Source organism: Larus michahellis, chromosome 1, assembly GCF_964199755.1.
Source record: "Larus michahellis chromosome 1, bLarMic1.1, whole genome shotgun sequence".
NCBI classification, from domain to species: Eukaryota; Metazoa; Chordata; class Aves; order Charadriiformes; family Laridae; genus Larus; species Larus michahellis.
In genome coordinates, this window is record NC_133896.1 from 205589168 (window position 1) to 205600085 (window position 10918).

General features: G+C 43.5%; 1 protein-coding gene across 12 annotated transcripts; it reads left to right on the forward strand.

Moving 5' to 3' along the window:
• The first annotated feature begins 585 nt into the window (after positions 1 to 585).
• MSANTD4 (Myb/SANT DNA binding domain containing 4 with coiled-coils) lies at positions 586 to 10400 on the forward strand. Of its 12 annotated transcripts, none has more exons than XM_074570583.1 (6): positions 983 to 1118; positions 2064 to 2157; positions 2504 to 2551; positions 4302 to 4362; positions 6294 to 6439; positions 8519 to 10400. In XM_074570583.1, the coding sequence occupies exons 2-6, from the start codon at positions 2116 to 2118 to the stop codon at positions 9086 to 9088; spliced, it is 867 nt and encodes a 288-aa protein (XP_074426684.1). In that variant the 5' UTR covers positions 983 to 1118; positions 2064 to 2115; the 3' UTR covers positions 9089 to 10400. The 12 variants fall into 12 exon arrangements, with proteins under 12 accessions (XP_074426615.1, XP_074426650.1, XP_074426607.1 ...); XM_074570532.1 differs by having other exon boundaries at positions 984 to 1118; positions 5821 to 6439; XM_074570576.1 differs by having other exon boundaries at positions 998 to 1118; positions 2061 to 2157.
• The last annotated feature ends 518 nt before the right edge of the window (positions 10401 to 10918 follow it).

Below are 10918 nucleotides of genomic sequence, written 5' to 3' on the forward strand. Positions count from 1 at the left end.
ATGCATACATTGGGTTAGGCAGAATAGAGGTAGCAAACTTTAGAAAACAAATATATTTTGCATTATCTACCTGCAAGGAGTGCCTTAAGCCGGCACGAAGGTTACGTTACCAAGGCAACAAGATGTAATACAAAGAGCAAGTGCCAGACGCTTCCTGTGCGGCTGAGGAGGCAACAAGGAAGCGCCTAAGAAGTGTTTCACATGTATATTGACTTACATTAACGACACGGTGGCTTACACAAGCGGCACTTTCCAGAAGGTAAGTATTTGTTACAGTATCTCCACAAACGTTACTTCACTATTTTAATCACAATACAGTCAAGCCACACAGTTTAGGCAGAAGCGCAAACCGCTATGCGTTAGCTCTGCCACCATAAGCCCGCTGCCCACGCTAGCTGCGGCTACTGTTTTCTGGTTGCCCCTACGCAACGGCGGAAAGGCCCGCGCGCCGAACCCGTTCCCTCGAGCCGGGCCTGTGGCCACACAGCGATGGGAGGAGGAGCACTAGCAATCCGACCTTCCCCCCTTGCTTGCAGACCGCCGCAGAGCGGGGCCCACCCCCTCCCACCGCCGCGTCGCCCCCTCAGACAAAGCGGGCGAGACGGCGCCGGGACCGCCCCGTCTGGCTCCTCCGTGAGCCGGCGAGACCCCCGCCGCCGGAAGCTCACTGAGGGCAGAGGCGGGACTTGACAGCCTCTAGCCAATCACCAGCAGGCACCGGGAAGACAAGCAGCGACTGCAGCCAATGCTGCCTGGGGGCTGCGCTCGGCGGCGGCCCCGCTGGGAGAGGAGTTGCCGCGCTCCCGGTGTACATGGTGGGATTCCGCCCGCCTGGCGCGTCAGGGCGGCGAGGGGCGGGGCGGAGGGGGGAAGCGGCGGACAGGGACCGCCAATAGGAGTGCGGGAAGGACTGACAGGCAGGCAGCTCATCCAATGGGAGGGTGGCGGCTATTAAAGGGCCGGCGACCCGGAGGGGCGAGTCGGGCGCAGGTGAGGAGTTGGCGCGGCTCCCCGGGGACCTCAGCGGGGCGGGAAGCGGGCCCGGCCGGCGGCAGTGCTGCCGGGGCAGCCGTTCCCCTGGTGCGGGGTGCAGGCGGCCACTCCGTGGGGGCAGAGCGGTGGGTCCCGGTGTGGCCGCGGGGCGGCCCGTCTCCTCCCGGGAGAGGCGCGGGGTCCCGTGGGTCGCCTATCGAAGAGGAGGCTCTGGCCCGCGGCGCGGGTGGGGGCCGCGGGCCCTCCCGCTGCCGGCGTCTGGCCTGGTGGAGTGCGCCCGGCGGTGCTCGGGGGCGTGCCGGCCGGGGCAGCCCGCCGTGCCCTTGCCCGCCTTTGTTGCCTTACTCGGCCGCCCCGCGGGTCTGCGTGGGGCTTCGGGGGCGGGGGCCGGCCCCGCTGGCTAGGCCGCCTCCGGCCCGGGAGCCTCGACCGCCTTCCCCGCCTCCAGAACGCGTCCTGCTGAGAGGGGTGGAGGGGGGGGAAGGTGTTCTCCGGTCCGTGGCCATTGCTGTGGTAGGGGAAGGGGAACAGCCTGACCCCACAGCCGCTTCCCATCCCCGCTGCCTCCTCTCTGCTTCCATAAGTTATCTTTTTAGGTGGTGTTGGTTCCCTTCAGCGCCTGCCTTTTTCAGGCGCCCAGACCGCGAGCTCCGTGGAGGGAGCGGTGCCCGTGTGGTGGCCTGTGCTCAGCAGCACCCGCGTCCTCCGGTGCTAGAGCCCCTCCGCGCAGGGGCATGGGGGGTTCCATGCCAGTGTACCCATCCATTACGACTCGCGTACGAAGCTTTGCTGAAAGCCCTAGGCTTTAGTATCATGCAAAGATCCTCAGACTCTCTACTTTTATTTAAAAAAAATGTAAATAGCAGGTCCTCCTGATTTGAAGTTTGGTTTTTTTTCTTTCAGTCATAAGCTCTGAAAGTTTAAAAAAAAAAAAGAGAAAAAGGCAAACCATCAAGGCATCATACTTAAAAAAAGTCTTTTTTCTAGAGAATAATTAAGATTTAATGTTAGTACCAATCCTTCAGTCCTTGTGTATACGTGATTTTTTTGTTTGTTTGTTGGTCCAGCAGCGGCTCACACAATACGGTGTGAGCAAAGGAGACACAAAGACACACAGGCAGAATGTGGATGCCTCTGTCATTAAGTACATCAAAGTTATTCAATGTATGTGTTTTCTGAGTGTTCAGTTTAGTTTTGCAATACTTGTTTCGTTTCAACCCTGAAAAATAGTTTGTGTTTCTTTAGTCCAGTGAAGAAATCCTCTTGACCGTAGGTTGCTTCTGGCCTGACAGGGCTGCATCCAACTCATAGCTCCACATTGCCATCTTTCCTGGAAGACCCTTGAAATCTTTCTGTTATTGTGTGATCGGGATTGTTTCTTCTTTTCTAGCCAGCACTTTGCATTTCTAGCCACACTGTAAAAATACGCATTTTGCATTTGCAGCTAGCACCTTGCTGTGTGATGGATGCATGACCTAATGGGCTCTTTGTGTCCTCTGTTATTTCTCAGGAATTTCTTGGTCACTTGCCTGACCAGACTGCAGCTGTTCCCTGTCAGGTAACTGACGTCTTTGGTCACGTACCGAAAGTACTTTTGGTCATATAGTTGAGGAGGAATTTTTTTTTTCTTGCAGATGTCTTCTCTTACCTTCATAGTGGTGTAAGTGGCTTGATCTGACCAAAAGATTTTTTTTCACCACTGCTCTTATCTCCACATACCTTTTTTCTGAGTGAACTGCCCATTTTCCCAAATGGTGCACTCAGCAAATATTACTTGCTATGGAATCCTCTGCTAAAGACAAGAAAATGTAGAGCAGTTACATTCTGACTTTGGAAAAACTGTAATGTCTATAAGTTGGGTTTTTTTTCCAAATGCATGTATTTCATGTTTTAGGCTTCATATCAAAGTAAAACTTAAACATGCCATATGACATGTTTTTGTAACTCACATGTTTCAAAATGGTGATAGGGTGTTTTTGTTTTCCTATCTAGAATGTGTACAAATCCTAGCTTATTACCATTCTGGTCCCTTATATACTTTGAGCATGTAACAGCCTACTTTTCTGTGTTAAAGAGTAATATCCTGGAGACCATCTAGCAATGCCAGAAGACAGAATATTCCAAACCTCAGCTTTAATTAGATAAAAGTGCTTTTTAGTTAATGTATCAGAAAGGTAAACAGTCCCACATGGAGTTGATGTAACTCTGGGAGTCTATATACTATTAAGACAATTCATTAACACCAATTTAGATTAATAAGAAAGGAGTTGTCTTTAATGAGGCAATATACTTTCAAAAATGAAAGAGTTGGAAGAGGTAAGATGTCCTTGCCAATTGGAAGTTAGTAATTATGAGTTTTAAAATAGGTAGGCTTTGCTACTGCTGCTGTTTTACTGGGAAGTTCAGGGGCTTATATCAGACATGTTCTAGCAAAAAAAAAATAAAAAAGTCTAAAAGAAAGCCTTACCCAATAAAGGAATTGGGTACCAGTAGTTTCCAAGTTAGTATTATAACTCTTAAAGGTTATGTGCTTGGCTTATGGCAGAAGAGCCAAACCCAAGATGAGGCACCTCACGAAGAGTGTTTGGGGAGATCAGACAGGTGATGCCCAACACCTGTGTGAGGAGCAGTGAGACTGGCCCACAGTGTAACCTGACATTTGCATGTTTTAACTCTCAGGCTTCTCTGGAGCTAAGGTGAAAGCTTGGCTGCCTGTGTCTTCTGCAGCTGCATGGAATTATATTTAGAAAATAACGCTGATGAAAATTTGATTTGAAAACCCGATTATTTTTTTTGTTTTTTTTTTTTTCTGTGATTGTACCCACTTTATCCTGCTCTACTAGGACTGAAAAATTTAGGGAAGGCCAGGGTAAATAGAGATAAGAGTCTCTAAAATTCTCTGGTTTGCCATTATTGGGGAATGACAGAACCTTGTTCATCCCAGCTGGGGCTAAGTAAAGGACTTAGCCAGTGTATATCTTGAGATGAAAATGGCTGTGATTCAGTAAAAGTCTGATATTTAGGTACCTTAAGAGACAACTGAGGATCTACTAGTACTTTCAAGAGTTTGACCTATCCAGCTGGCAAGTACTTTGGAAAGTCTGACCCATTTTCCATAGTTGGCAAAGTACCTGAATGTTCGCTTAGGTAGGTGCTTAAAGTCAAACGTGAAATTCTGCTGATTTCAGTAAAAACAAGTGTGACCGTATGAACAGAGGTTCAGTGTCCAGGTAGTGACAAGTCAGAAATACTATAATTCTTGTGCAGCTTACGTTTTAAGTAAGAACTCTGTAATTCTTTTTACCTAGAAGATCACCTCAAAATGGATACCTCTGAATCTTTCACACACGCTCCCCACCCCGAAAACAGGTAAGTGCAAATGTGTGTGTTTCTAAAGCCAGCATGAAGACAAGAGTGCTTGGTCATTCCCCAGTAACCAGGAATCACATCTTAATCTATGTATTTGTCAGTCCAGAATAATTGCCTTATTAACAGTGAAACTTCTAAAAATGCTCTTAGTTTGTTCTGTGTGCAGGTAACTCTTCTGAGGAATTTACCTGCTCAGTGACTTTTTGAAAGTTTAAAAAAAAAAAAACAAACAAACAAAAAAACAAACCCACAACTTACACAAGATAAACTTACAATTTGATACATAGGTCCAGAAATTCAGTTGCTGTAATAATAGAAAAGCACTAACACTGTAACTTGTGTTTAAAAAGCACAGCAAGTGCCAAACAAATTGTTTTACTGCCAGACAAGTAAATATGATGCTGCTTCCTTGAAAGCCCAGGTATCTTTTTGTGGTAAAGTTATAATAATGAAGGTTAAGGGAGATGCTTAAATATCAGATAAAAAGTCTCTGAAAAAATTTATGTAATTCTGGCAGGTACAGAGCTGTGTTGTGGTACAACTCTGAATTTTTAAACTGCAACATTATGTTTGTTTTTTTTAAATAATTCCCTTTTCTCAAAACCAATTAGTATTTTAATTTTCAGAAGGGTAGGAATTTTCATGCATCTTAAACAGCAACATGCAGCTTCCAACTTGAGTCTGAGGAGTCAAAAGTTCTGGGTAACTGCATGGGAGCACAGTAGAGTGGTCCATGCTGATACAAATTCATGCTTTAAACAAGTGATTTTTTTCTTGGGACTCTGTGTTGGATATTTGGTAGATAGTAACCGTGGGAAGCAAATGGATTAGAATCATAGAATCATTTAGGTTGGAAAAGACCCTTGGGATCATCGAGTCCAACCATCAACCCCACTCTACAAAGTTCTCCCCTACACCATATCCCTTAACACCACATCTAAACGAGTCTTAAACACATCCAGGGATGGTGACTCCACCACCTCCCTGGGCAGCCTATTCCAGTGTCTGACCACTCTTTCTGTGAATGATACAACGGCTGTATAATCTGTTGTATCTGTATAATGTTGTATAATATCTGTAATGATACAACTATTTAAGTTTGTTTTGGAAATAATTTAGCATTCCAACTTAAACGTGTCCATCACATTTTAGCCTTAAGCAAATCCCGACTGGCAAAACTCTATGAGTTGAAGGAAAATAGATGTATTTTTGTAATGGAAATATCAACTCAGCGGTTCGTGACGTGGATATATTAACAGATTTATAATTCAATGAGATTAGAGAAGTTATCTATAGCTGCTTTATATTCAGGGTATAACAAAATTATTTTCTTCTTTCAAATGAACGATTGGTTCAAAATATGCATTCCTTAAATGATGACTTAGGAATCAAGTTCGTTATATGAAAATATACAGTGTATACCTTGGAGATTTATGTTGTTTGCTCTTTTTCTCTTAGGAAGCCTGACAAATAGGAAAATACTACAAAGTGAAGAGAAAATTCACTTCACAAGAACTCGGCTTTCATTGGCTTCTAAATTTTATTTGTATTAATAACTGATTAGTTTCAGATCATGTCTGTAGTCTCCTGTGGTGAAATTACTAGGTTAAAGCTGGAAAAAATGAAACAATTAAAAAGAAAAAGAAAAAGCAATTTTAGCGTTCAGGAAACTCAAACTCTCCTTAAGGAAATCAGAAAAAGGAGAGAAGTACTCTTTTCAAAGCAACTTAATACCACAATTAATGAGATGAAAAGGAAAGCTTGGGAGGAAATAGCAGAGTGTGTAAATGCTGTAGGTGAAGGAGAGCAAAGAACAGGGACAGAAGTGAAAAGGCGATACCTTGACTGGAGAGCACTCATGAAGAGAAAACGTCTGAATGCAAACATCAAAGTAGTAGGTGCTGGCTTTCACCTTCCTTCATCCAATTTAGATGACTCTCTCAATGAAGACATGGATGAGAAAATGGGATTTGCAATTGAATCTAGTTTTGAATGGCAGAATATCACTGACTTCAGAGAAGCTGGTGGATCTTTAACAGAAATCAAAGTAGAAGAGGAGGATCCACAGAATTTTGAAGTGAGTGACTGACATACATTAGCTATGTGCAATATGGCCTTCATTTCATTTCAGCATGAGGCTTTTTGCTGTGTTTCTCTATAGCATCTGTTTCTGTTTTTTCTGAATGTGTGAATGAAAGAAACTGTAGAAACAAATATGTTTCAGAGAGATGGTATTCAAATCTAGCAGCTTGCAATTGTGTGTAAGGTCTTGGATGTTGATTGTTGAATTTACATCCCTCAACTTTGAATATGTATTTGCACATATATTTTTCCATTTGTATGTGCCATAGCTAAGAATTAGTTCGGTCTGTAGAATGAAAATATGCTGTTGAACGAAACTTTAATACTTAGGCTGTCTGGGTGGATGAATGGAGAAAAGCACCTCAAACAAATGAAAGTATATGTTACTTGCAGGTACAGAAAGAAATAGCATAGAGAAAGAAATAGAATACTTCTTGCATTTCTTAAAACGAACCCAGGAGATTAAAATATTACCTGGATAAGTCAGTCAGCCATTGCTCTCTGTCACAATTCTTGGGTAAACTTGACAAGTAGCTGTGGATGCTGTAGACAGGTTGTTACTCCTAGTAGTCTTGTGGCTGCCCTGGGGTAGGCAGCCAGCTGAAGTCCAATGTTTGGATAGTTTTGTTGAGCCTGTACAAATGTATAGTTCTCCTTTCAAGAAGGGGTACTCAAAACAGTTTTAGTTTGGGTGTTGTTTTTTTTTTTTTTTGGGGGGGGGGGGGGGGGGGGGGGGGGAAGGCGGGGAGGGGAAGGAAGGAACTTTCAGCCTGCAGAAGAGAAGGCTCCAGGGAGATGTTACAGCAGCCTTCCAGTACCTGAAGGGGCCTACAAGAAAGCTGGGGAGGGGCTGTTTGCAAGGGCATGGAGCGATAGGACGAGGGGCAATGGTTTTAAACTAGAGCAGGGTAGGTTTAGATCAGACATTAGGAAGAAGTTCTTTACAATGAGGGCGGTGAGACACTGGCCCAGGTTGCCCAGAGAGGTGGTGGAGGCCCCATCCCTGGAGACGTTCAAGGCCAGGCTTGATGAGGCTCTGAGCAACCTGATCTAGTTAAAGATGCCCCTGCTTACTGCAGGGGGGTTGGACTAAACGACCTGTAGAGTTCCCTTCCAATCCATTCTATGGAGTTCTATGAACTCCTGTCTTAGCTCAGTTGAGGTGTGCGCTGGGGAAAAAATCAGCATAAGCCGTTAAATGGTATGAGACTACTGTCTGAGAACTGCTGAAGAACAGTATCCGTCTACTCTAATGCTAGAGGACTGGCAATGGCTCTCATTGTCTTAAGATTTTCTGAAGACAGGTCTTTGTCAGTTTGCCTTTCTTTTGTAGCATGTTTAGTGGGAGACAATTATCCCTTATGTACTATGAATCTGTAGCACATAATGGCCGTAATTCTTCATGAGTTGTTACAGTCCACCAAGAGCAATGATCCTAACCACCCAGTTATCTGTGTCATAAATAGCTTTACTGCAAATGTGATAATACAAAATTAGTTCAACAAGTCCTGTTTATTAACCCATTTAATATAGTGTGAGTGGTTAGGAGCATGTGAAAAAGTCACCGTTAAATGTTTTTTAGACATGGAATCCTCAAGTTAGTGAAGGCTGGGTTACCTTACATACTACATAGCCTATGGGTCCAGCTGCTCTGATAAATAATTAGTCACAACAAATTCTTAGTGGCTTACATAAATGTCACTTAGCTATATGAAAAGTAAGAACAGCATATGCTTTTTTAGATCCTGTTTTCTATCAGTGGTTCTGAATGCTCTGTAATATCTATTGTACAATATTTTCTGTGTGTTCTTGCATGTCCACTGACAAGCTTATTTTCCATTTTTCATTACCAGATATTAACTTGCAGGTAAAACCTCTTTCTCTACCTGTATAATGGTAGAAAACAGTCTTTTGATTTAACATGGTTATTTCACAGCATGTGAGTTAAACAGTTCTGTGTAGCTCTTAAGATGAAAAACCCCGATATGTTCTTTTCAGTCAAGTGGTGTGTAACAGATTTATTCTGGCATAAAGACTGGAATGTAATTCTTGTCTATCACGTTCCCCTCTGCAGTTTCCTATTGAGGAAGAAGAAGAAATTTTGTCATCAGTTTTGCCAGATTCAAGAAAGGAGAATGACTTACCGGACTTCCCCCACATTGAAGAGTTTGGAAATCTAAGCTCCGTTCAAGCTAGGCTAGCCTATGAAGATTCTCACTTGCTTATAAATCTGGAGAAGCAGAAGGTGGAGCTGGAGAAGCAGCGACTAGACATTGAAGCCGAAAGGTTGCAAGTGGAGAAGGAGCGCCTGCAAATCGAAAAAGAACGGTTGCGGCACGTTGACTTGGAGCGTGAGAGACTTCAGATTGAGAAGGAGCGACTTCAGATTGAATGGGAGAAACTCAGGCTAGAGACTCTGCATGCTGAAAAGCCTGCCCTGGAGAATGACCTCACCCAGACAGAAAAACCCATCGTGCAGCCTCTGGATCTAGAAACTGAAAAGTTAAAACTTGAGAAAGAACGTTTGCAGTTAGAGAGGCTGCAGTTCCTAAAGTTTGAGTCGGAGAAGCTGCAGATTGAGAAGGAACGCTTGCAAGTGGAGAAGGAGCGCCTTCGAATTCAGAGAGAGGGTCACTTGCAGTGAACCTTTTGACTGAAGTGTCAATGTTAGTGTTTTGATGTTTGTAAAATAGAGGTAGTTCTTTCTTATTACTGAAACTGTCCTAGAGGCTTAACGTTCTTATGTTCAGAGTTGAATGCTGATGTTAAACTGAAAAAGGAAAAAAAAAAAAAGAAAATAGAATGGTGCTCAATATGTCAGTGTGCCTACATAAATGAGCTTATGTGTGAAATTGGTTTTCAGTGTATCAGAACTAAGTGTTATGTTCTCTTGTCTTCAGTATCATGTTGTATTAGTTTGCTGTCCTCCTCTCATAGGCACATTGAGAAGAATCAAGGCTGAGCCTTGTGCTTTTTTCACTGTACTAACAGTAAGGAAGCATCAGAATAAATCAACATATGTTGTGAGGGCCTGGTGCTGACGATAGCCCACACAGTAAATAAGTTAGACAGAACACAATAGCACAGAGTCATGATGCGATTGATTCATTAAACTTAATTTCCCCTTTTTGGTTTCTTTTCCACCCCTACAATTGGAAAAAGAGTTCAAGAATTACCTAAAAGTAAAAGTACAAGCTAAATTCACTACAGTTGTGTTTACCGTTGTTCCATGGCTTGAACTGAATGGGAGTGCAGAAAATAGTATTATTACTCTTGCATGAAGTATTCATAGGAGATAAAGTTACACATCAACCATACCTACTATAAGCTGGACTGTTGGTTGCACCAGGTCATTAATAATGCTATCTGGAATCTAGCACCTCTCTTAGTATAGCATAGGGATACACTGATTGATCAGGTGTGCTGTCTTGTGAGTTTGTGGTGACCTGAAGTAAATTGGTTGACCTGGTTTGTTCCTTGAAAGACAGTAGCTGGTGCTGGGAGTCTTGGGAGTGGAGCTACAGAGGCTGAGCACAGCCTGAGGAGCACTGAGCTCGAACACCAGCGCTCTTCATGTTAGTTCTGCCTGGCCAGCACTGAGGTCAGGTCCGTGAGGCAGCCAGAAGGGGCTTCTGTGGCTGACACCATATAGTATGTTTTCATTAGACAAACAGAAATGGTCAGTGCTGAAGGCTGTCCATATTTTTCATAAGCTATGTATTCATTTAAAATAATAAAAAAAAAAACACATCAAGGAAGCTTTCTATTATTTCATATATGTTTAAATCTCTACTGAGCCAGACTTTACATTTCTCGTCTTTCTGCAAGTAACCATCTTTTGTTGACTCCATTTGAAATTTAGGACTATGAGAATACTAAGTCTGAATGTATATGTATGTTGAGTGACTTACGTGAATTCTTGTGCAAGTAAATATATTTTTACCACTACACGATTACTTTTATTCTGCAAGGAAAATGTTATTTTTTTTTTAATTACTGAAATAAGTGTGCTTCTACAGTGGAAATAGATATGACTACTACAATCCGAAATTGCTCTTGAGGCTGTGTTTCTCCACAGAGAAGCAGAGTTGTAGATGAAGAGAAATCTGGATACTTAACACTGTAGCACCCCAAAGTTGCTGGTGCCTGTGTTCCCTGTGTAGTAAATCAGAGAGATGAGGCACCTCAGAGTAGGACTTAAACCAAGCAGTACTTACTTGAGAACAGAAAAAGAAAGGAGATAAACCAGCTGGATAGAAGTGCCCCAGGGCAAAGCCTATCTGAGATTCTTCATGAACGTGGTGGGTTGACCCTGGCTGGCCACCAGGTGCCCACCATGCTGCTCTATCACTTCACTCGTCAGCTGGGCAGGGAGGAGAGAATATAACAAAAGGCTGGTGGGTTGAGATAAGGACAGGGAGAGATCGCTCACCAGTTACTGTCATGGGCAAAACAGAGTCAACTTCGGAAAATT

Coding starts and splice junctions, on each gene's coding strand:
- MSANTD4 (XM_074570514.1), top strand. CDS start 5,936: ATGTCTGTAGTCTCCTGTGGTGAAATTACTAGGTTAAAGCTGGAAAAA. Junction 6,440..8,518: donor AGGATCCACAGAATTTTGAA/GTGAGTGACTGA, acceptor TCCCCTCTGCAG/TTTCCTATTGAGGAAGAAGA.